We start from the raw sequence: 24,990 nt of genomic DNA on the forward strand, positions 1-24,990 counted from the left end.
TTTATAGGATTTTTTATAAGGTTATAGTTATTAACTATATAAATAGTAGCTATAGTATTAATATAAAAATTAATTACTTTTTATTATTATTAATATAACTCCTTATTTTTCTTTTTTCCTTAATAAAAAATTAGTTAATTAAATAACTTAAAAAAGGATTATTAGTATTATTATTTATATTAGTAGTTTAGTTAACCTATATAAGTAGGTATTATAGTTTACTCTATATATATTTCTCCCTATACTTTAAACTTAATAGTAACACTTTAACTTATACTTAATTTTAATAAAGTAAATAAATAAATCTTAGTATAACTAGTTATTAACTTTTAGCTTAACTTATCTTTAGCTATATAGAAGAGGGTAAGTAGGTAGGTAGTAGAGTAGTAAAATATACTAGTAAGAGTGTTATTTATAATACTATTATCTAATTATAAGAGTATTATTTATAATATTATAAAGGCGTTATCTATAACGTAAAATACTAATAATATTTATAACTTAAGTAGCTAGAGCTTAGTAATAGCTTAAACTTATACTTAAGAATATAAGCTTAATAGTATAATTCTTTACTATTATAGCTAAAAGGGTTCTTATAGCTATAATATGAAAACTTAATTACTACTTTAAATAAGGTTTTAAGTCTATTCCTTATATTCTCCTCCTATATATATAGTAACTATAATATCCTTCCCCCTCTTTAAATATATATATAAACTAAGTAAAGCTAAATTAGATAACCTAATCTATAAAACTAAAGTTAAAGATATTAAGGGCTCTAATTATAGCCTATTTACCTATATTAATAAGATAACCCTTTTTAAATTTACTAAATTATACTTATTTAAAGCTATAACTAATAAAAATGATCTATAGTAGTTATATAGCTTTAAGATTAATATAGATATAGTTAAGGCTACTAATAATAATTCTAATACCTATAAATATCTTATAAGCTTCTTTAAGATAGCTAAAGTAGCTTAAGTAGTTAGTAAATTAAGAAGGGTGAATCTAATATTAAAAGTATAGCTAATAGTAGTAAGGCTCTTCTTATATTAAGACTATATAGTAGGGTAGAAGATATTATAATAATATAATAGTATAGAGGCTTTAGGGCTTTTATACTTAGTAGAGCAATATAAATATCTAAATAATAGAGGAAATAATAGAAGATAGGTATAGATTAAATATAATATATAGATAGAAGTAGCTAGAGAAAGATAGTTAACTTAGCTTATTATAATAGTTAAAGTTAGAGGAGCATAGAGGTAAAGAAAATATTTAAGTTTAAACTACTTATAGTTATATAACCTAAAGGTTATTAGTAGAGGGCGAGAGAACTAGTTTAGCTTTTATAGTTAATACTAATTAAATTTTATAATATAAGGCTAGTAGCCTAGTATTTCATTATTTATATTATTAAGAGTAATATAACTTATATTCTTAAAAAGAATATCTTTTTCTTCTTTATTAGAAGATAAATCTATTAAATCTATAAGATTCTTAAGATTATTAAGAGATATATAGAGAGTAATATTATCTATAGTAATTATATTAACTACTTCTTTTTCTTTATCTTTAGTATTAGTAATATTAGTAGAAGGTTTTTTCTACTAACTAAGTACTTTTTTAGGATATAGAAAAGTATAGTTTTTTTTAATATAGTTTATTTTCTTATAATTTTTATAGTATAAACTTTTTTTTTTTTTAGAGTTTTTTATTTATCTTATTTTTATTTTTCTTTTTATTATTTTCTTAGTTTTTATTTTATTTTTTATTTATATTATTACCCTTAGTAGTANATTAACTACTTCTTTACCTCTTTTTCTCTTATACTTATCTATAAGATTAATATATAAAGAGTCTAAGTTATAAGTAGAAGGGTTAGTCCTAAGAAACTAAGTTATAGAGGTTATAAAAGCTTTATAAGTCTTATTTAAACTATTAAGTATATAAACTATAATTACTTAATTTAATAGTTTAAGCTTATTATAAGATAAGTTATCTATAAGTTCTTTTATTTTATTTATATAATCTTCTATAGATTTAAAGTTATCTAAAGAGGTATNATTAAAGAACTCTTTATAGGTTAAAAACTTATTTATAAAACCTATAGACTTATATAGGGATTTTAGATAATTCTAAGTTATATAAACATCTTTATTATCTTTTATAACCCTAAGTGGACTATTATTATAGAATAACTATATATAACTTAAAACTTTATAGTTTTTATCTAAATTATTTTTAGATATAGGTTTAATAAGGTTTATAGTAATATCTTTACTATATAGTAGGGCTTTTATATATATAGCTTATACTTTATAGTTCTTAAAGCTTATAAGCTTAGGGAACTAAACTTTAGGATTAGTTATTATTACTTTATTACTATATAATATATAGTTATAAGTTTTATAAAGGTNTAATAATAAGGTTATATAACTAAAGAGCTATTATATATATAATATAATAGTTCTTATAGTTAAGTTATAATAGTTATAAACCTAAAAAGTTAAAGTTTAACTAATAAAAAGAGTAGTTTTTATTCCTTCTCTTTAATTAATATCTTCTTNAAGAGTAGTTTTTATTCCTTCTCTTTAATTAATATCTTTTTTAACTAAACTTCTATTAAATTAAGGAGATATATATCCTATATAGTAGATTAATTAAGAAGAAGTCTATTATACTATAAGTANAGATATATATTTTATATAGTAGATTAATTAAAAAGAAGTCTATTATACTATAAATATAAGTTTAAATTAGATTAAGAGTAAATTAAAGGATAATTTAAAGAGATAATCTAAGAGATATAAATTAAATAAAGTAGTAATAAGAAATTATTTATTTAAGGAAAGATTAATAGAAGTATAATTAATTTATATAGGATTAATTATATAGATTTATAAGAGGTATATCTTATAGAACTAAACTACTAGTCTAGTTAGTATATTAGCTTCTATATAAGTAGTATAGATAGAAAAGTGTTTAAAAGATCGATTTTTAGTATATATAACCCTTAAATAGAGGTAGGGCTTTATAGATAGGTAGGGAAGAGGTAAAGAAATAAAAGGAATAGAGGTTATCTCTAAACTAAGCTTATAACCTATTAGTATAAGTATAAGCATATTCAGGGGCGTAATATATACGCCTATATAGTATAAAGTTATAGATAGGCTTATATTATAATAAAAGGTAATAATCCTAAGCATTTATAGGTATTTAATTATATAGATAATAATAAGGAAATTAATATATCCTAATAACTCTAGTTATTATTCTTTATAGGTTTCCTCTTCTAATAAGGAAAAGTAAAGAGAAAGATAATTTAAAATATAACTTACTAAACTACTAGTTATATAAAGTACTTATATAACTATATATATTATATAATTAACATTATAGTTATAAGTTATAATAAATAGAGTATTTTTATATAAGGTTTAATACTTTAAACTNAGGTTTAATACTATAAACTTTATTAGTTTATTTTATATAGAATATTAAAGTAAGTTAAGCCTTATTATTATTCTTATATTATTATTATTATTATAAAAGAATATTATATATTAATATCCCCCCTTNATAGTAAAAGTTAATTATAACTTACTCTTTTATTTAGTTTCTTTATTTATTTATATCTATTTTATAGCTTAAATTATTAGATTACTTTTATATAACTTTATTAGAAATAAATTACTTTACTTATAGAGTAAAAATAATAATAGAGAGAAGAAATAGATTGAAAAGAGTGCTAGTATCAAGAGCTAAGAATAGCGTACAGTAGGCCCTATCCGTTAGACCCTTGTGGCCCCTAAAAGCATAAAGGAATAAGAATGACCCTACCTCTGTCCAGAAGGGGGGCCCCTCCGCGTAGGTAGGCACGTAAGGTAGGTCCACTCGAGCTCTAGGTACTTACTGACTTCCATTGCCTCCAGCCATGGTACGCGTTGCTTCTGTCCACAACACCGTCTTGGGCATGATATTGGATGCTTGCGATAACACCCTTTCAAAACACCTCGTCCACCATTTGCACCCTGCGCCGCTTTTCTCCGTCGACCACCAGCTTCCAGTGCGCCCGATTCCATTCCCATTGCTTCGCCCTAGCGCGCACGCATTTATCCCTATCCTAGCAGGCCCGCATCTCCTGAAACCTCCTTACAATACTTTGTCGTCTCTCTTCCCACTTTTCGACCCGACTCGAGCTCCCTGCCCGGTAACCCCAAGCCGTGTTGCATTGCGAAGCATCAAGCACCGCAGACTTGTCCTGCGATCGCTATTCCTGTCGCTGTTACTGTTACTGGAACACCCCGCCAATTGAGAGCTCCATCTCCCAACTCCTGAAGTCACACCATCTCTCCTGCCCGTCATTCACCTTTGTGCTTTTCCCGACCTAACTTCCCCTGCACTTTCCGCTTGCCTTACGAGAAGCTCCGGCTTCACTTTGGACCAACATGGCAACGAACAATATGCACAACCTTACAACCCTCATCAAGCGGTACGCGGCTATCACCCACATTCTGCGCAAATCAACCTTGCCATCAACCATGATGCGGCAGATTCGATCACTTCTGCTAAGCGCTCGCCCCTGCCTTTGCCCGACGTTACCTGGACAGTGCTTTGGAAGCTCCTAACTTTGAAAATAGGCTCGAAGCTGCCACTGCCAGACTCGAAGATATCGCCTCTTCTACCATCGAACTCCCTCAAGCTGTCCCCTCGCTGAACCAATCCGTTGCCACGCCGCCGTCAGCCTCCAATACGTCTTTGCCTGCGCCGCCTCCGCCGCAAGCTGCCGCAGCTCCCCAAGCCCCCCCTGAACCCGTTCCCGAGTCCATCGAAGAGTTTGATCAGTTGTTAGCCACAACCGTTGACAAATATGTCAAAATCAGCAAGCAGCTGGGTGGTCTCATTGCCGATCAGGTCCGTCCGACGCAAGATACATCAAGCGAAATTTACAGGTGATGCTGATACAGTGTCCGCAACATAGGCCGCCAAGGTTTTGCAGGGGTTCCAAGCTCAGCGTCACTTCTTGCTCATCACCACCAAGGCCAAGAAGCCCGACTTGAATGGCGCCGAGATGGCCGTGTACCAGGACCTGCTCAAGCCCATCAACGAGGCTCTCGTTGCCGTCAGCAACATAAAAGAATCCAACCGAGGTTCTCCCGTCTTCGTGCAGCTCAGCGCTGTAGCTGAAGGATCTATGGTCCTCGCATGGGTCACCGTCGACAATCGTCCTTACAAGCACGTTGAAGATTCTTTGGGTTCTGCACAATTCTTTGGTAACAGGGTATTGAAGGAGCAAAAGGACAAGTAAGGTGTCTCCTGGGTTGATGGCTTTAACCAAGTGTATTTGTCTATGCTGACTGGCAACTCACAGGGACACCCAGCAGGTGGAGTGGGTTAATGCTTTCTACCAGGTTTTCCGCGATCTGGCCGAATACGTCAAGCAGCACTTTCCCAACGGTATCCCATGGAACCCGAAGGGCCAGCCGGCTCAGGAGGTTGCCAAGTCCCTTACGGCGTCTGCCACGGCCGTCGCCGCCGCCGCTCCTCCCCCACCGCCTCCCGCAGGCGCTTTGCCGCCGCCGCCACCACCTCCCGGCCCTCCTCCAGTTCTTGAGATTAAGGAAGAGACTGGCGGAAAAGGTGGGCTGGGTGCAGTCTTCTCCGAGCTGAACAAGGGCGAGGCTGTGACCAAAGGTCTGCGCAAGGTTGACAGGTCGGAGATGACGCATAAGAACCCCTCTCTTCGTGCCAGTTCTACAGTGCCGGAACATGATGGTTCAGCGCGCGGCAAGAGCCCAGCCCCTCAGAGAAAGCCGAAGCCGGAGAGCATGCGCGTTAAAAAGCCACCCAAGAAGGTGCTTGAGGGCAACAAGTGGACTATTGTAGGCCTCATGCAATCAATTTACGCGCCGAAAGTGCAACAGCGGCTGACTTGATCGGATAGGAAAATTTTGAGAAGGAGGCCCAGCCGATTGAGATCGAAGCCTCCATCTCTCACTCAATTCTCATCAGCAGGTGCAACAATACCACCATCATTGTAAAGGGCAAGGCCAATGCGGTCACCATTGAGAATTCAACGCGTCTGTCCCTCATCGTGGAGTCTCTGATATCCACAGTGGATGTTATCAAGTCCCAAAACTTTGCGTTACAAGTGCTTGGTGCTGTGCCGGCCGTCTTGATGGACTCGATCGACGGTGCCCAGATTTATTTCAGCAAGGAGAGCACGGGAACCAAGATTTACTCGAGCAAGTCCTCCGGCATCAACCTTAACGTTATCTCAGGGGAAGACGAGGACTACAAGGAGGTGCCTTTGCCGTCCCAGATTTGCTCCTACTTTGACGAGAGCAAGGGTGATTTGGTCAACGAGATTGTATCTCACTCTGGCTAGTCCGACATTCTTCCGATACAAATCACAAAAGAATTGAGCGGCATCACGGGCGTCAGCATGGCGGCGGTTTGCTCATTTTTACACCGCAAGTCAACATCCGTTTGTACCTACAAGAACCCAACGGAGACTTCTGGTTTTGGCCCCCTTCAATTTCTCTTTCGACTCAGCGTGCTTACCCGAGCGCTTTCACTCGTGTCCCATCCCCATCCTGTCTATAGAGGGATTCGAGCTCGAGAAAACGGAAGCAAATACAATACTACCTACCTTTGGCTACTTGTTCTGAAGGATTGTGCAGAGTTACTCAAGCGATACGTATTGGAACAGGTCAAATTGATCGCCAAGGTGATCGTCAAATTGGTTGACAAACCTGGTCCGTCTATAATTGACACGCTTCTACTGTATAGATGCTAAAAACCACTTTCGGCCGCCCCGACACAGGCGCACTCACAAATACGAGGTTGTACAAGAAGTATTGACCGCGTCTATTTTGATAACATCCCGGTTCCGCTTCCGCCGAATCTATAGCTTAGCCTTTGCTGGCTTAACTGTCGGCATAAGCAGATCGCGCATGTCGCCAGCGGCTTCATTCAGGAAGAAGCTCATCCGCTGGCTGCCGAGACCCTTGGAAACAACGTTGAAGTTGATGCTAAATGTGTCAGTTTATGAACGGCACTGGTGACGTATTCATGGCGGCATACCTGTTTTCGTTGATCATGTAGGCGATACCAAAGCCAGCATCAATGACCTGGCTCCATCCATATCCGTTGAAAAACTCGGAGCTCAGCTGCGAGGTTGAGAGATACCAAGAAGCGGAATACGAGAACGCAGGATCTTGGTAGATGGCCGGCATCTCTTGGCCGGGCTCGAGAAGCTTCTTGAGCCCGAAAAGATGCCTGTCAACACCCTTGCCATCCGAGGCCGCTGTGATGTACTCGAGGTGGGCATCGATAGCCTGGCGGAACAGGTCAACCTTTTCCTTATCCTCGATATTAGGATCCGCCATGGCATTGCACCATGTAACCGACGCATCCGAAACGGTCCGGCATGTCTCGGTCCGGCCTTGCTGGAAGCGGCGGGTAGCAGCCGACTCGTAGGTGGGCCGATTCTTGCCGTACATCTTGTGGTAAGCCAGTTGGATAATCATCTGAACATATGCGTCGGGCGAGCACTTGAATTTCTTGATGAGACCCTTGCCGTAGCCTTGATACGCCTGGACAGCCAGCTCATGCTGGCCAATTACATCATGGAAGTCCTTAGTCGCCCGGTCGATCTCCGCCTGGACCTCCTTCGTCACATCGAACTTGACAACCTGAGGTTCTGGCAAGTTAGAGCGGATGGAAGGGTCAGATAGATCAATCTTGTTGTTAAAGATGAGGTCGTTGATGAAGTCGTTGAGGCGGTGAGTAGGGGTTCCGTCCATCATGGAGTGTTCTCCCATGAAGCCCGAGGTGGCATTGTCGTTGACGATGAACTGGCAAGGCTTGTCATACCAACGGTTTGCGCCGTCACCGTGCCAATACTGATGCGCGCGCTCCTCAAGGGTCACAGGAGAAGCATCGTCGAGACAAACAACGAAGGAAGAAGCCTCAATGGTTTCCAATGCGGCAGAGTTCTTCGGGCTGGCTTTCAGCAGGATTTCGCGTGCGTCCGCCCAAACGTCCCGGTTCTCGCTGGTGAGGGCACCAACAGCAGGCACTCGTTGGGCCAGCTCGTAAACCTTGCTAAACTGTTGTTCCAGCTCCGAGGCATTAAGCTGCTTGCCATCGACCTCATGGAGAATCTTGAAAAATTGGTTCTTACGAATGGCGATGATGTGCTTGTGCTCCTTGTGCGAGAACTTGACAGGATAGTCGGCAGGCTTTGCAGCGACACGGCTGGTGTTGAACATCCACTTGTAGCTGTCCATGCAGATCGGGAGCTTCTTCATGTACTCAGGCTCCAGAGTGCCGTCGTCAACCTCCTTCTTGAATTCGAGTACAGCCGAGGTGATGGCTGCTGCTCTCTTGGCAGGATTCCTCCGGCGACGGTCGTCGCGGTGGGAATAGAAATAGCTGACGTAGGGGACGACAGGGTCGCGGTAGCTCAGGTATGCGGCATCGTTCCACCACTCGTACAGCCAGTTTCTGTGAGCAGAATCCTCTCTGCGCGCAAGTAGCTTTTCTTGTAGCTTGCTGCCAATGCCGCCGGGCTTGACAAATTCCTCGACGGCCTTTTTGCTGGCGGCGAATTCGGACTCTGAAAGGAGAGGGTGCAGGGTCTTGACGTAACGGGCAGCAGTCTCCTCCAAGGAGGGTACGGGCAGCCGAGGCAGGGAATCCTGGAATCTCAGCATCGGTCCCTTGGACTTGTCCTCGACGTAGCCTGAGTTTGGCGACGCCGTTAGCATAGTGGTATGAGATGCGCCGTGGCTATGACTGAGCGCATTCAGGATCGACTGGCGCAGGGACGCAGAAGGACTTACCAGAAGGCAGCGAACTGTTGTTCCGCTTCGCTGCTGGCGCCATGACTGCGATGGTCTGGAATGAAAAGTAGACCGGTTAGAAAATATACGGTCGAGTTGGAGAAGAAAGAAGAAGGGAAGTACGGGCGACTGTAACGGAACACACAAGTGGGCGGAGTGGGGGAGGCAATGGGCGCGGTGTACGGGAGGAGGCAGGTGGAAAGCGAGTGTCTGAAGTATTCCACGGGGTGGGTTGTCCAACTCACCGGACGATTGAACCTTTGCAGTCGTATGTTGGATCTTGCGGTGGCAGACCTAGCCTCCAGAGCTCGCAAGATAGCCGACATGACCAATATTTGTTTAGATGCAGCGACTGGTGCGTGTGGAAGTAGTATTAAAATAGTTGGCACACGTAGCCGCAGAGATCCGCGGCAGTCGAGCAGCAAGTCAGTCGTTATGGATCGGAGCGGATCCTAGCCGTCGACAGAGTGGCTGCTTGTCACAAGCCAAAACCCAGCAACCCAGCACCCACGCGGGCCTTAATCAACCGGGGCAGGGATGTGGCGTGTGTGTGCGTGAGAGAGGTAGGTAAGAATCGGAGGCGGGGGACTGGCCTCGTGAGGGAGGGAGGTGCGGCGGCAGCGGCAGCGGTAACGGTAACGGGAGTGGTAACTGGGAAAAAATGCCTCGGGATGATGGAGGACGCGTAGACGAAGGTGGAATTGATCCAGTCGATGGACAGACAGGATGACGGCTGTCTGAGTGCGACAGCGTAGCTGCGGCAGCTGTAATGTGGTGTAGCACGGCACGTTTAGCTGAGGTACAGAAAGTAATCAGGTAACTAAGGTAGGGAGAAAGCGCCGACAAGACGAAAGGCAATAAAGATCAGGACGAGGGCATGGGAAACATCGATTGGAGAAGAACCAAGTTACGCTATTCCACGAGGGCTGGGTGCGCTTTTGTGATGTGATGCCGGACTTGATTCTGGCTTGGACTCGGAGATGGTGCTGGCGCTGGGCTTTGATCAATATCATTTCTCATCTTCCGTTCCTTCTCTTCCCTCCTGAGCGAAGGTCAATTTGCCTTGACCTGCGGATAACCAAATACCTCAGGGACGGGGAAGTACGATGGGGTACGTACGGAACAAACCTGCCCTCCCCGTGTCCAACCCCGGTTCATTGAAAGTGACTGCTCGGCGGAGCAGGAACTGGGGGAATGGGGAACCTGCACCCTGATTGCTCGTTGGTGTCCCTCGGCGCTGGGCGGTGCTGCCGGCAACCGTGGCTGATTCCGGAGCCTTTGAGCCGAGGCAAAACAGGGGGTCCTGCACTACCCCGTACGTACTCTTCTTCCTCCACTGCGGTACCCAGGTATGTACCTACCTTACCTACACAGTGTAAGACAGATATTAGAGGTTTGAAAGTCCGCTGGGTAGGCACGTGCCCCGCACCCGAGTCGTGCTGGGCTCCCCAATGAAGTGCACAGCGTGTCTTGGCCTCGATCGCCACTTGTACCACAACTAGACGACTCCACGATCGAGTTAGATGCTGCTCTTCTTGACGGGTTCGTGAGCCTTGTCCGCAACTCATCCACTTGTCCAAGCTACTTCAGCTATTAGATCTCCAACCTACGCAGTAGGCTCGGGGTTCGCCTGGGTATGCCCAGATGCGTGACCGGGCCAAACGACAACCGCGCTTCGCGCCCGCCCTTCGCGCCCGCCCTGGCAGCAGTGTCATGCGGGCAGACTCAGGCTTTGCTTCCATCTCTCCCGTCGTCGTCTTCTTTCCTCTCAGTCATGTGTTTCCCTGTCGCAGCACGGTCTAGCAGGCGACAGGCAAAGAGGGTTCTGTCACAGGGAGCCACTCAGCGGCACAAAGAACGGATGAACAAGACACCGGACTGTTCCGGACTGGGCTAACGGATGTCCTGGACGAACGGACCAGAACTCCTTTCATAGTTTCGGAGCACGGGGATCTTCGAATCCCTCCCAACCCATCTCGTAAGCCTAGACCTTGATGCTACTAATACACCCTCGAGGCGCTGCACAAAGTTGACTTTTCCGAGCCTGGAGCGTCCGCTTATCAACAAGAGAGCATACAGATAGGTAAATGGCTTTTTGTATCTAATACACGTACTTGCACTAGGAGACAATGCGTCGCCAAGCCTTCAGGAATCCCTTGGACGCCTGCCCTGGAATACCAAAACGATGTCAAATCACACCCCGCAATTATTCGTTCCATTTCCTACCTTATTCGTCGCCAATCCAAACCCTTCGGAATAGAAGAAGAAAGAAAACGGAAACATCAACCCTTCGTCGCCGCCGTCACTCGCTTCCATCATTTTTAATGACTTCTCAGTTGCTCTTGGCTACCCAATCGATGGCGATCACTCAAGCCTCGAAGCTCTTGATCTGGCCCTCGCTGCTCAATGGCTGTACTGCACTGGATTCAGGAACAGCTTGGAACGTAAGATTTGCGCCGTCCGTCATGGCGTCCTGAGCCAATTTGAGGCCCTGATCCCCACCCGCCTCAACTGCTGTCTTCAAGGAGTTCTGCACATCGCGAACACGACGCTTGAATGCAAGGCGGTCCAAAAACAGTTGTTGGCGGCCCCGCTCAAGCTCTCTTCGTTCCGCCTGTAAGATGGCCTCCATCTCGTTGAAGTACTTCAACTTCAGTTCAAGCTTTTGAAGTGTGAGGTTGGCCGCCGCTGAAACAAGCCGTGTCATCTCGCGCTCCTCATGCGACACCAGACCAGCAGCCCGGGCACCCATCGTGGCCATCGGGATCGTTGCCAGAGTCGTTGTGGTTGTAGTGGTGGTCGTGGTTGTGGTAACGTCAATCTCCATCGAGTCGCCATCTTTGTCCTTGCCCTTGCCGTTAGTAGTCGCCAGCTCGCCTGAGTCGCCTCCCTCCAGACGCCTACGCAGCTTCCGTGTGAGCTCCTCGGCCGACTTGTTGGCAGCAGCAGCCGTGCTCGCAGGATCTGCGAGACCCGCGAGGAACCCAACCACAGACATGACAGGGTTATCCACCTGGCTGAAAGGAAGGTGGCCACCCTGTGTTCCAAGCATGGCAAGACCCGTAGGTGCGTTCACAGCAAGGTCGTCTGCGTACTTGGCCTCGATGTCTAGGGACAAAAACTGCAGGACGCACTCCTCACGAGTGCGAGTGCCAACGTGGTCCGCAATCTCGTTCCAGTCGTCATCCATCCTCTCGATACCTTCCAGGAGTCGTAGGATTTCTGCATCGCTCCAAGGCGCATCTCGGTCAAGAACAGTTGTGTAAGTGGGGTTCTCCATCCTAGTGAATTGAGCACTGGTCTGGTTGCCAGGCAGGTGGCCTTCAAGGTAGCAGCTTGGGCAGACATCGTACTTGGTCTTGGAGTTGGGATCGGTTTGAGAGCTGTGATAGTATAGTCTGGTGCAATCAATACCGCAGGTATGGCAATTGACCTTAACAATAGGCGTCTTCGTTGCCTCCTCGACACCTGAGATGCCATTGGTAATTGGTGCATCTCCATTGGTCTTAGGCTCCGTCTTGTTGAGCTTTGCGCCCTTGGCGCTTGCCTCGTAAATGTTACGGCTAACCTCGAGGTTGACGTCGGTCTTGGGACCAGACGTCGCCGACGCTTTCTTCTCTGTGTCCGCGCTAGGCTTTCCAGCCGACACAACGGCATCAGCAGACGGCTGCCACGGCTGAAGACCACGGGGCGTGTCACAGATGATCTTGAAGTGGCCGGTGAATGGTGGGCCAACATGCGATGGTCTTTGCTCGGCATCAACCTGGTTCACTGTTAACCCTGATCATGGCACCACATACACCTATAAAGATGGAAACCAAAAGAAACTTACTTGATAGTTGATCAAGCCCCACTGCTCAAGAAAAGAGTGCACCCGCATGATGGCGCAGACATCTCCGGCCAGATTGCGTCGGCAAGCTGTGACAGTAAGGTATTCAACCGGGTTCAAACGATACGTGTTGATCATGAAGTCGCGGTAGTCCTTGTAAACGGCCGGGGTTTTGCTGCGGTTGCGGCTGTTAAAGAATTCAGACATGGCCTTGCGCTCGATGTCGTTAATGGCGTTCATGTCGAACCAGGTGCTGTAGCTTGGCAGGACGATGGCGTGTGTTTGAGAGATGAGGTGCTCCCTCGCCGCATTTTCCAGCGTCTCCTTGGTCTTGGAGTCCTGCCCATCCGCATCGGTTCCAGTTCCGGCATCGTCCCCCTCTTTCGATTGGCCGTCCTTGACCTCATCGCGTGCACCTGCCATGTCCTCGTCTTGGGTAGCCTCGGGCGCTGGGCCATCGGGGGCATCGAGGGGGTTGTCGGAAGTCATGCCGGGTGCAGGCGTCGCGCTATCTTGCTTGATATTGGGTTCCGCGATAGGGCCCTCGGTCATCTGGACGTCTGCTCAGTGAGGTTGATTTAGTTGGGGCTGCGTCGACAACGGGACAGTCAGACGGGAACATGTACCTTCGGCGCCATCTCCAGATGTAGTTGCAGAAGGCTGCAACGGCGGCTGAGAAAGAATTGGGTTGCTGCCGGGGGAGGCAGCACTAGATAAGCCGTAGGTAGTCTGGTCCTCCATGATAACTTTGGGCGAAGGAACCTCAGGAGGCAACGGACATCAAGGCTACCGGAAAGTCGCGAGTAAATGCAATGGCGCGACGCGCAAATCGGAGTCAGAGACAGTCGATTGGATCAATCTGTGGCATGCGACTGGCGTCTTTGGTTTTGATGATGCAGCCCACAGGTTTTACCCCTCTAGCAGCGCGTGGTGTTGATGGTGAGTAGCGAGGTGTGGTGGTTATGGAGTAGTCGCGTCTGGGCCTGGAGAAATTTTGGCGCGAGATGCTGGGGGACGGCAGGCTGGATAATAGGTATTGTTTAAGGTAGGTAGGTACTTGCGACAGACTAGGGAAGGTAAGCTGGCGCTACCAGCTCTGGGCACTGCGACCTTCTCTGGGGACCACCTTGGCTTAGGTAACCTAAAACACCACAGGTGCGTATCTTCGTACACGCACACGTGATCTCCGACGCTCTGTTCCTGAGGCTGCACGGCCGGGAAAAGCAGACATAAAGCCGATTCGTTCGACCTAGAGCCACCCCCGGCGTTTGGCCGAAGGTCCTCCCTTCTGATGACGGCACATTGGCAGTTGAGGAAGGCTTCATGCGAACTCGGCGTAGTAACCTCGGGCCGCATCAAACCGTTCCTATCTATTTGCGTCGTCCACCGCAACAGCCGGACAACGCCTGCTTCTCTCGAGTTTCGGGCGGCTCTCTCTTATTTCGAACTCAAGCATACCTTTCCGCTTTTCTATCTGTTTGAATCATTATGCTGTTCCCAACCCGAAGAGCCGCTGTCAGCGGGGCTGCTTGGGCGACCAGCGGACTGTCGGGGCTCCGATCAAGATCGACAAGGAGTCTACTATCCACTCTCGCCCTCTTGGAACAGAGGGAAGGTCAATTGAACCACGGTTCTTTGAGCGCCATCACCGCGGCGAAGAAGCTCGGCGGACCAATTCACGGTTTCGTGGCGGGAAGCAACATCAAGGGAGTTGCAGAGGAGGCGGCCAAGGTCGAAGGCGTAGAGAAGATCGTTGCTGTTGACAACAGCGCATACGACAAGGTTTGCTTCTGTCCCGAGCGGAAAATCTTCGGACATCTTGCGTACGAACTGGACTCTGACGCTGTTTTTGTTTTTTTGCAGGGCCTTCCCGAGAACTATGCGCCGTTGTTGGTCGAGAACATCAAGAAGGGCGGCTACACCCATGTTATCGCTGGACACACTGCCTTCGGAAAGAACCTCCTGCCCCGCGTGGCTGCGCTTCTGGACTCTCAGCAAATCTCTGACATTACGTCTATCGAGAGCGAAAATACCTTCGTTCGTCCCATTTATGCTGGAAACGCCATTGCCACGGTCGAGTCATCGGATCCCATCAAGATAATCACAATTCGGGGTACAGCTTTCCCTGCTGCAGAGATCGCCGCTGGTTCGGCAGGCGTCGAGGCGGGCATCGACCCTAAGTCCGAGTCTACCACCGAGTGGGTCTCCGAGGATCTTGCCAAGTCCGACCGGCCAGACCTCGCAACTGCCAGCAGAGTCGTCTCTGGTGGCAGAGGCCTCAAGTCCAAGGAAGAATTCGACAAAGTGATGCTGCCACTGGCTGACTCCTTGGGGGCTGCGGTCGGTGCGTCCAGAGCTGCGGTGGATAGTGGCTACGCGGACAACAGTCTTCAGGTAGGCCAAACTGGCAAGGTTGTCGCCCCCCAACTTTATATGGCCGTCGGCATCTCTGGTGCCATTCAGCACTTGGCAGGTATGAAGGATAGCAAGGTCATCGCGGCCATCAACAAGGACGCGGATGCTCCTATTTTCCAGGTCGCAGACGTTGGTCTTGTTGGAGACCTGTTCGATAAGGTGCCCGAGTTGACTGAGAAGGTCAAGCAGTGATATAGTATTTTGTAATCTACATAGATGAGTCTATTCATGGGTGCCTGCCTCTGTTTCGCTCACGAAAGAACATCGAGCATCGCTTTGGTGGATGTGAACTTTTCTCGTTCTTTGCCCGCAGCACGGCCATTGTCTTTCTCGGCCCTGTCTATCTTCTGCCAATCGGCCCAGGATACTCTTTTCGAGGCCCCGTCGCCAACTTCTGCACTGACCCCTGCCCATCCATGCTTGGTGTTCACGTCAGTTCCGGACAGAAATGGGAACCCGGACAACCAGTCCTGTATGATTGAGTCGCCGGTCTCGAAAGCATCCATCATGGTCGATGCGATGACTCCTGTTGGCCCTCTCTTCACCCAACCGGCGCAATAAACGCCAGGGGACGCGTCGAATTCTGATGAGTTCCCCGAGGTATGCCGCAAGACTCTGCCACACCCATCGTTCATGACAACACCACGCCGGTCATCAAAGGCAAGGCCCGCATCCTGCAATCCCGGTATTGAGACGGATTTGTAGCCGATAGAACGGAAGACCAGGTCTGAGGGCACAGTTATCGTTTCCCCGGTTAAGCGAACCTGTGCACCGGGGTCGAACTTGGAGGACAACTCCGTTCGTTCCAACCGGGTACTACCGACATCGGACGGAGATTCCGGGCTGGCGAGAAACTCTACTGGGCTCAGGCAAAAATCGAGAGACCAAGACCTCGCGACATCATTGGGCCGGACAGCTGAGCCTTTGGCTACCACCTCCATCAGTCTCCTTGCCGTTCTGGGGAGCGTCTTGATTTCAGGGGGGAGGAGGGTTGGGTCGACGGGATGGAAAGCAAGACTGGGAATCTTCATCAGCTCCCTGACCTCTTTAATGGTGAAAGCTGCCTATTGAGTGTTATCAACCACGAGCGTACGGCGGAGACTTTGTTTTACGCTCACCTGCATAGGCCCACGCCTTCCAATGACATGAACCCTCTTGATGCGGGAAACGGCCAGGTTGGCTAACGCTTCTTTGGTGATGTCTGTTTTGCGTAAGACATCTACATCTTCGAGAAGCATGCGAGCTACATCCAAAGCAACATTTCCCTGCCCGACGATAACAGCTTCGTCGCCTTTGGTCAAATCTGGCGCCAGCCCGGCATACTCGGGAAGTCCATTGTACCAGCCAACGAATGAACGTGCAGAATATATGCCCCGAAGCTCAGATTCCCCCGGAACACCAAGTGTCCTATCTTTTGCTGCCCCGTATGACAACAAGACAGCATCGTAATGGCGTAGTAGACTCGAAAACGGAATAGTGCAGCTATGCGGATGAAAACCTGCTTCGCCAACGGAAACATTGCCAACAAATGTGAAATTGGGAGAGCCAGCGACCTCCTCAAACTTATCTTGGCATTTCTACGATGGTTGCGTTAGTCCAGCCGAACTACGTGGGTGAGGAAAGAAAGCAACCTTGACTTCAGGGTGATCTGGGGCGACGCCGAAGCGGACAAGACCGAAGGGAACTGGCAATGACTCAAACATGTCAATCTTCGCGTTTGGGAGCCGAGACATGACGCGGTAAGACGCATAAAAACCAGCGGGGCCGGATCCTACAACAGCGACGCGGAACGAGTCTTCGGGAGAACGAGTTCGCCTTGTGATAGACGCTTCGGTGCTGATCAGGCGGACCGCTGAGTTGCCGGTGCCCACCTTAGGCCGAGCATGGCTGCAGCCTAGAAGCGGCCGGACTCGGGGTAGGAGGAGCATGGCGGTGCTGCTGGGCCGGTCAAGCAATGATAAATCTTGCCCGCTGCGTCGCCAGCTGAGTGTATCGTCGAAAATCCCAGTGATTGCAACGATATGGAGATAAGAACTGTGCGATGAGCCCGGTTAATGAGTGACGGATGGGAGACAGACCAAGCAGAAAAGGTTCAATGATGAGTAACCGTAGCAGGCCGGACGAGTTCGGATATAGTACAGGGCCCGCCCCCAACACGGGCCTCTTGAAGATGTGTGAGAAGCGGTGTTGCCGGGGACGAGGGATGACGGAACCGCAAAAGCCCCGGATTGTCCGGAGACGTGAAGATGCAAATATGTGGCTAAGATCCAAGGTGCGTAGGGAGGTAGGTACGTAGTCAAGCACATCCTCAAATACTCAAGTGACAGCGCTCAGCTCGCTCACTGCGACCTTGTCTTCCAGGTTACCTGTAAAAGACTAGTGCGCCGGGATAAAAGTGGATATGTAACTGAACTAGGAGGTCCAAAAAGCAACTTTCAGAGCCTAGCCCTGTGAGAAACGCCATCTTTGGGCTCTGGGCCAGGTTTCAGGCGCTGTGCATCGTGTTAGACGCCCGTTGCTGTGGCAACAAGTGTGCCTTCAAGCTGCGTTGGACGTGATGTTGATAACGGGCAATGACTGTCAAGCCAGGCACACTTGAGTCCTTGATTTGCCCTGGTTTATCTTACTCTCACTTCCTGACCTGCATCACTCTAGCATCTTGCTAGCTGAGGTCGACACATCCCTCTGTCTCGTCTTACCCCAAGGTATTCTTAACTACCAAGCCTCTCGCTCTCACCTTACGGGCATTCCCCTCCTTCATCATCCCACATGCTCAATTTCTCCCAGAGACCTCTGGCAAAGTCCCAACCACGCACATTGAACTGACTGGATCAAGCCAGCGGCATTCCAGCCAGCTCACCTCAACGCCGCCTTCTGTGGAAGCATTCCTGAAAACTGCACACTCACACACACTCTCTATCCGTCTCTCTCTTTTGTTGCTGCGACTGAGGACGTAGCAACCAAGTCTAATGCCGCGAAGATGGCTCAGCAGCCCTATCTTTACAATGCCGTGAGCAACGGTCGAGACTCACGATTTCCCGAGCCCAAGTTCGACCCTAAAGCAGTAACGCGTGCGAGTTGGGAGCCGAAGCCGCGCAAGCCCAAGCCCACTGGGCCGTTGGTCACTTTCAATCGCCATCCTGAGTGAGCATTTTCTGTGCAGTTGGATTTCATTTGCCCGAAAGCCCGGACTACCCGCTGATCACGTGCTGACCAACCGCAATCCAGCGCTCAGATGGTGCTGTCGCATAGGTCTAGCAATTATGTGTCCCTCAGTCCCCGGACGAAGAGCTGGATCAAGAGCATACGCATCGTCCAGCTGGCTCTCAGAGTCCTGCAACTAGTTGGGGCTGCAGGCCTGCTTGCCCTCCTTATCCTGCTGAATAATATCGAAGCTCTCGCTGGGTGGGTCATGCGTATCACGGTACGTTTGCTGTAAACGACGCGCTCATGTGATAACCATGCTAATGATAGCTAGCCCGGCGTCGTGATGGTACACTGTTTCTACGCCATTTACCACCTATCCAGGCCAGCCGGGGACCGCAGCCCTGCGTCATCCACCGCTTATCAACTCTTTTCCGGTATCTCTGACCTGGCCGCCATGCCTCTTTACGCATATGGTGCCTTGATGGCCATGAACAGTAGCTCAGCCTGGACGACTCGCTGGGTTGACCAGAGGCTCGTGGAATACTTTGTTCAAGCCGTCAGCTATGCATTCATCGGTGCTGGGGGCTTGCATCTAATATCATTCTGCATTTCCGCTTGGCTTGGCTTCATGTTTCGCAAAATCACTCAGATGCCTCCAGACATGAACCCCTTGGAGGACCATCTGACCTCGCGAGCTAAGCATAAGAGGAACAAATCCAGTGTCGCGACCAGCGTTAGCGACGAGGGCGAGAAGCGACTTTCTACGCCCCTTGAAGAGCGACATCGGTCCGGCGCACCGTATCAAGACCTTTCTCGACCGCCTAGCATTCCTTTCCAACGAACTCGAGCCGGCTCTGATCTGTCCAACCGCACACGTGGTTCTCATGCCGATCTCCCCAGTCGGCAATATCAGATCCCACTAGGAAACTCACCGAGAAACTCAGCCGTCGCTAGTGAATACAATCGAATGTCTATGCCTCGTTCTTCACCCCGTGGCTCTTACACTGAAGTTCCGCTTCACGAGACGAACAACCCCCGGTCTTCTATTTCCTCTGGAGTTATTCCCTCCCCGACCCAAGCTCGCAACGCAGGCAAATTCACCGAAACTTGGTTCGCCACAGACTCGCTTATCTCGCGCACGCAGAAGAGAAACCGTGCCATGGATGTCGCTGTTGCAGCAGAGAAAAAGCTTCCGAGTGATAAGGCGTACGAAGCTTTGGTCCAACGTTACAACGTGGAGGATTCCGATTCTGGAAACGATGAAAATGATCTGGCGGGTAGCGATTTCGAGAACGATCTTGGGAACCCTCACCCCAATCCTTTAGCATCAAACCCTCACCCGGCGAACGCACGAGCCAAGACATCGTTCTTGCCTCCCCGCAACTCTGCCTTATCTGAGGTGAATCTCAATTCCCGTCGGGCCAGCGGCAGCAATGATATTGCAGATGCGAGGCTTTCTGCGCTTGCGGGACAGCCGTGGCCACGCAACCGCGACAGTTCCATCCAGCCAGAGTCTGACTTTTACTCAAAACCCTATGGCGAGCTCAAGGCCGCAACACCCCCTGTCATGGTTGGCAATAACCGGCAAGTGTCGTCCGGTAATGACTACGACAATCAGCCCTACTCTTCCACCTATGGACGACGTAACGTGAGCGGCAAAGTCGCCGAGGAGGGTCTGGCTGGGTCGAAGAATGGCTATTCAAGGTACAGCGTGCTACAGGGCCGAGTTTGAACTTCAAAAGGCCTTGGACTGAGATGGGATGCTGTATGGTTTGGTCTACGGATTTGGGATTTTCCGGGAGTTGATTCGGGGACGATGTTACGATTTATGTCGACCTCAAATGCTGATGGCCAGCTCAGGCTGACTCGTTGGCGAAGACGCTGAACACCGCATGTACTGGATATTATGTTGTACTTAGCTAACAAGAAAGAGAGAGGTCCAGTCTGCGCACGATGACTGTTTTATCACTCCGGTCGTTCAGCTGTAAACAGAAAAACGTTCGTGTTTGCGCAAAATCTCCCTCAGGACAGATAGAAAACCGACTGGATTTAGGTCACTGTCTGAGACAGTTTCATGTGAATGAAACGAAATACAGTTTAGGGATTCATTAAAAGAAGAGATACTGCTCCAAAGACCATCTCGCGCCTTGTGCCTTTAGCCCCGGGCATATGTGGCCCAGTCCACGCCTGGTCTGTCCTCCTTCCACCCTATCTCATCCCAAGAGCCGAGCCCACTCAAATGGCGCATTGTTGGTCGTCCGTGGGGGCAATTCCAAGGCTTATCCAGCTCGCCCATGTGACGGACAAGCTTCTCCATCTGCTGATGCGCCAGAGCCCTTCCGATCATGACACTACTCCGGCAGGCACGCATGGCAAACATTGAACGGACCTTGGAGGGTCGTGGGGCGGAGACGCCCTCGTTAGATTGATAGTCCCCCAGGAGAGATATCAATTCTTCGAGGTCAGATAGCGTAAAGGTCGTCCCGTGGCTTAGAGGGAGAGCGAGAAGTTTGCATCGTAATCCCACAGGTTGATTGCCGGACCGGTCCACGTCCACCAGAAAGCCATTGGTGTTCAAGGCAGCAATGTTCTCCATCACAATTTCTTCCTCAAGAGCCGTGAGTTCGAGCTGCTTCGGATGCACAAGTCGCTGTGATTGTAGGACTGTCGTCGACTGCAGTCGTTCGAAGTTGTACTTCTCGTCCGAAGCATGCTGGTCAATGATGAAGAGCTCGTCATCGCTGCTAGAACTACCACCGTCCCCTTTGCCTGATGCGTAACGGACAGCGATGATGAAACCCAGGTTGAATTGGCCAACGATAGTCATCTTTCCAAAGTCAGCTTTTGTAATAATGAGGGAAAGGACTTCTTCAGCATCTTGCGACTCTAAGCCCGAGGCACTGAGGGTGTTGGTTTGACGTGAATTTGCTCGCTTCATTTCAGATGCCCACAATCTCATTTGAGTGTGCAGACCCCCCTCATTGATCTTTATGCTTTGCTCATGTTGTAGAGTGGCATCCTTCCGCTTGACTCCGGCTTTGAGAGCACTGGGCCTCTTACTGGAAGCCTCAGCTCGTTCCAACTCACCTTCCTCAGGCTGGTGCTCAGTTGCAACAGACTGATCCAGGGCTGCATCGTCGTCAAAACGAGATGACTTGAAGCTGTGTGCATCGATTTGGCTGTGGAGTTCTCCTGGGATACTTGGTAACTCTTCAACAAAGCTATCAGTCTCCGTTGCCTCGCTTGAATGATTCTCTCTAAAGGAACTGGGCAAATCGGACCCGTTTGCTTGGCTACCAACATCTGTGGCTGCGCTGATCTTGTCTAGATCTTGCAAACTGTCATTGGCATTTCCCGCCTCATCTCTAGATCGATTGGCTGAGAATATCTGTGTCAAACGAGAGCCGAAGGATGAACCTAAGGCCGTGGGTTTGCTAATGGGGGATTTTGCATGTCCTGTCCCCTGATCAAGCTTCAATTTTTTAGCGTGTATTTCTGCTGACCCTACGACGGTGGAGTCTCCAATGATGATAGTAGCAACATCTGGAGCATGTCTTTTCGACATTCGTGGCGCCACTGCCGGCATGCTGTTGTCTGCCGGAGTCCTAATCGGCGTAACGGCTGGGATCTCAGCTTGGTTAGAGGCTTTTCCGCCTTCAGAGGTGCTTGGTACATGTTTTGACGGTGCTTCGGGGTCCTCTCGCTCATCCAGCTCGGCGAGACGAGCACGAAAGTCTAGCACCCTCCGAGGGGTTTCTAGTGTGTCTGCTGGCGTAGTATCCAGCACCTTCACTGGGGACTCTGGCGGCTCTTCAGCAACTTCATCTTCTCCTCGTGATTCACCAGGCTCTCCAGGAGTTGTCGATATCCTGGTATCGCCCCCCCTATTCAACCGCGGCTCGTCGGGTTCTCGACTATCTTTTGCTGTTCTTCCAACCCAGCGACTCATCAAATTTTGCGACTGTAGGTCTGCGGGTGATGTCTTCTTTTGCTGTGTCGCACGAGTCTTCCGGACTTGTTTGCTGCGCGGTGGGAATCGATCGTCTTCATCCTCAGAGCTTGAACCGTGGTTCTGGACGGCTGGGCGTGGCTCATTCGCTGTGAACGTCGACTTCTTGGTATTTTGTGCCTCGGTTTGAGTACCTTTGCCGTCGCCGTCGACCTCCGTGTTGATTACGGTGCCTTGGGTACCTCGATGAAGCTTTTGCGTGTACGACTGCCCCACTGGTATAGAGTAGTCCTGTGATCGGAAGAGAGCAGCCAAGGCCTCTCTTAAGTTTTCCAACATTCGATTTTGGTCATGCAAGAGGATGGTGCGTTTATCAGGGCTGACGTTGACATCATACAGATGTGTGTCGAGTTGAATGTCTGCTAATATAAAGGGGGATTGTGACGAGTTGTATGCCTTGTAAACCTCGTTGAAAACTTTAGCAAACTGAGGCAAGCCGCAAGGCCTCCCGTTGACGAAAAACATCTGGCGATCTGGAGTCTGGCGGCCTTCGCCATGCGCTGGCCGACTGACGTAGCCCTGAACACGGACTTCAGTAGAAACCTTTTCACTCCTCTGTGCATTTTTCACACCACGACTGACAGTGGGGTCGAAATCTAGCGACATGTCCAGCTTGACCAGAACCATCATCGTCTTGGCGCCAAAAATATTGACGAGGTTCTCACGGGTTGTCGGATTGCCTTTGGTGGAGAATAGAACGATGCGTTTGCCTTTGCTGGGCTGCTGTGATACGGTAAATTTGACACCTGTCTGGATGCAGGCATACTGGTTGAGGAGCGAAATGACCTTGTTCCATTCTCTTTTAATGTTGCGTTCGAGTTCGCGACGACGGACTGGCAGATTATGGAAAAGATTCTCGACGATGACATTGGTGCCTTTCTGAGCAGCAACAACACTGGTATTGCCCAGTTTGCCTGAAATTTCGAATTCGAGTCTGGTGCCTTTGGGAACGTCCTTTGCTAGGCAAGTGACGATACTGAACCGCGATAGGGCACATAGTGAAGACAGGGCTTCACCACGGAAACCAAATGTCTCAAGAGTTGCTAGATCGGAGTAGGTTGAAAGCTTCGAAGTGTAGTGCTTCAAGGCAATAGTATCGTAGTCGTCATGCGAGATGCCTGAGCCGTTGTCTTGAACCTCGATCGAATCGAGACCCTGATTCTTGAAGCGAACGTCTTCGATGAGCCGTCAGCAAGCAAGGGTGGGAAAAGAGAAGAACGGCTAGGACGTCTGGATTGAAATGAGCTTGGCAACCATACCTACGCTACTGGCGCCCGCATCGATGCTGTTTTCGACTAATTCCTTGACAACAGAACAGAGATCAACGATGACTTGGCCAGATTGTATTTGATGCACCTTCGAGAATTGTCAGCAGGGGGTTGTAATTTTATTATTTTCAGGGGGCCGTGTAATCAAGCTTACGGTGCGGCCCTCGATGGGCTTAATAGTGGCCATTTCGACGGTGAGTTTCTTCGAAGTTCAATACTCCATACATTTATTCCTTCAAGAGGATGGATCGAGTGTGTCATTGAACCGGAAGACGCGCCAGGCGCGTATAGTGTGTTTGCCGGTGAGGTGCATTTGGGTCGCGACTTGGTAAGGGAGGCAGGTAGGTTACCTGACATAAGCAAGGCCGCTAGGTAGTTGAGTTACCACGGTACCTTGTCCTCCTTGCGGCCACTCACCCAAACACAAGACAGCGCGCCCAAGTCGCCACGCTAGATGCACTGCCACTGCCGCCTTGGCACACTCTGAAGGACGCGTTTCCAGGGTTCCAAATATCGTGCTTTTTTCGCATAGTGCATGCTTTTTGCATCGGCCTAAAAAGGCAATAATTTGACCCACTTTTCTAGAATAACGTATTAATCTAGCGCGTTTTACCTGATTAGGCTAGCTATAAGCTTTTTTTAACTACTAACCCTCTACTAGGATTATAAATTATACGTTTTTTCCTCCTATAACTAGTATTACCCTAAATTACTACTTAACTACTATAATAGCTACTTATAACGCTAAAGCCTCTTAAATATAGTTATAGTTTTAGAATTTTATAGATAATATAGCTAAATTACTAAAAGTCTAGTATAAATATTATAGCTAGGTTACTATTATTAGTATTATATATTAAGCTACCTATTTTAAGAGATATAATTTATACTAAAATGCTTAAGCTTACTTTATACTTCTAATTACTACTACCCTCTAGTAATTAACTACTATAGAGGAATTTAAAACCCTTATTAATAAGTTGAACTATAAAGTAGCTTTTACTATATTTGCTAATAGGTATACTTTTACTATTTATAAAGATTAATAGTTTTATAACTTCTTTTAAGTACTATAACCCTACTAGAAGCCTCTATTAGTATATATTTTATATAAGGTTTACCTACTATATATCTATAATAATATTCTTACTAAAGTCTAACTTAATATTAAAAAAACGCCCTACTTTAATATTACTTTTAATAGCTCTACTAACTTAAGTAATAACTACGTTATTAATATATTAATATATATCCCTAATAGCCTTACTTTTTACTAGTATACTTAGGTAACTACTAACTACTTTTATAATATTACTACTAGTATTAATAAACTCTTACCTATCCTAGAGGATATTATAACTACTTAAAGCGTTATTAAACTCTCTTATATTAATAGTATTACTATAGATATAAATAGTATAATAAGATCTCTCTATAATAACCTATTATAATTACTCTCTCTCTACT

At 47.5% G+C, this 24,990-nt stretch overlaps 7 protein-coding genes across 7 annotated transcripts; 3 read left to right on the top strand and 4 right to left on the bottom strand.

The window, feature by feature from the left end:
- Positions 1-4,454: 4,454 nt before the first annotated feature.
- On the top strand, positions 4,455-6,394 carry GCG54_00001804 (Adenylyl cyclase-associated protein; the record flags this gene model as incomplete). The annotated part of the gene is made up of 5 exons (XM_045401908.1): positions 4,455-4,498; positions 4,647-4,920; positions 4,988-5,310; positions 5,378-5,888; positions 5,951-6,394. The coding sequence occupies 5 exons, from the start codon at positions 4,455-4,457 to the stop codon at positions 6,392-6,394; spliced, it is 1,596 nt and encodes a 531-aa protein (XP_045270637.1).
- Positions 6,395-6,913: 519 nt separating this feature from the next.
- GCG54_00001805 (Carnitine O-acetyltransferase) lies at positions 6,914-8,910 on the bottom strand (the record flags this gene model as incomplete). Its single annotated transcript, XM_045401909.1, has 3 exons — positions 6,914-7,040; positions 7,093-8,755; positions 8,856-8,910. Coding segments are annotated over 3 exons (1,845 nt in total), but the record flags the coding sequence as incomplete, so codon positions are not given.
- Positions 8,911-11,223: 2,313 nt separating this feature from the next.
- GCG54_00001806 (SWI/SNF and RSC complexes subunit ssr2) lies at positions 11,224-13,425 on the bottom strand (the record flags this gene model as incomplete). The annotated part of the gene is made up of 3 exons (XM_045401910.1): positions 11,224-12,618; positions 12,688-13,244; positions 13,311-13,425. 3 exons carry the CDS (start codon positions 13,423-13,425, stop codon positions 11,224-11,226), a joined length of 2,067 nt encoding a protein of 688 aa, XP_045270639.1.
- Positions 13,426-14,172: 747 nt separating this feature from the next.
- Positions 14,173-15,291, top strand: GCG54_00001807 (putative electron transfer flavoprotein subunit alpha; the record flags this gene model as incomplete). The annotated part of the gene is made up of 1 exon (XM_045401911.1): positions 14,173-15,291. One exon carries the CDS (start codon positions 14,173-14,175, stop codon positions 15,289-15,291), a length of 1,119 nt encoding a protein of 372 aa, XP_045270640.1.
- Positions 15,292-16,163: 872 nt separating this feature from the next.
- On the bottom strand, positions 16,164-17,027 carry GCG54_00001808 (NADPH:adrenodoxin oxidoreductase; the record flags this gene model as incomplete). The annotated part of the gene is made up of 2 exons (XM_045401912.1): positions 16,164-16,676; positions 16,731-17,027. The coding sequence occupies 2 exons, from the start codon at positions 17,025-17,027 to the stop codon at positions 16,164-16,166; spliced, it is 810 nt and encodes a 269-aa protein (XP_045270641.1).
- Positions 17,028-18,079: 1,052 nt separating this feature from the next.
- Positions 18,080-19,978, top strand: GCG54_00001809 (uncharacterized protein; the record flags this gene model as incomplete). Its single annotated transcript, XM_045401913.1, has 3 exons — positions 18,080-18,243; positions 18,328-18,523; positions 18,578-19,978. The coding sequence occupies 3 exons, from the start codon at positions 18,080-18,082 to the stop codon at positions 19,976-19,978; spliced, it is 1,761 nt and encodes a 586-aa protein (XP_045270642.1).
- A 423-nt stretch (positions 19,979-20,401) lies between these two features.
- Positions 20,402-23,710, bottom strand: GCG54_00001810 (Mismatch repair endonuclease PMS2; the record flags this gene model as incomplete). The annotated part of the gene is made up of 3 exons (XM_045401914.1): positions 20,402-23,430; positions 23,515-23,611; positions 23,678-23,710. 3 exons carry the CDS (start codon positions 23,708-23,710, stop codon positions 20,402-20,404), a joined length of 3,159 nt encoding a protein of 1,052 aa, XP_045270643.1.
- Between the last annotated feature and the right edge of the window lie 1,280 nt (positions 23,711-24,990).

This window comes from Colletotrichum gloeosporioides (assembly GCF_011800055.1).
Source record: "Colletotrichum gloeosporioides strain Lc1 chromosome Unknown consensus_7, whole genome shotgun sequence".
Lineage (NCBI taxonomy): Eukaryota > Fungi > Ascomycota > Sordariomycetes > Glomerellales > Glomerellaceae > Colletotrichum > Colletotrichum gloeosporioides.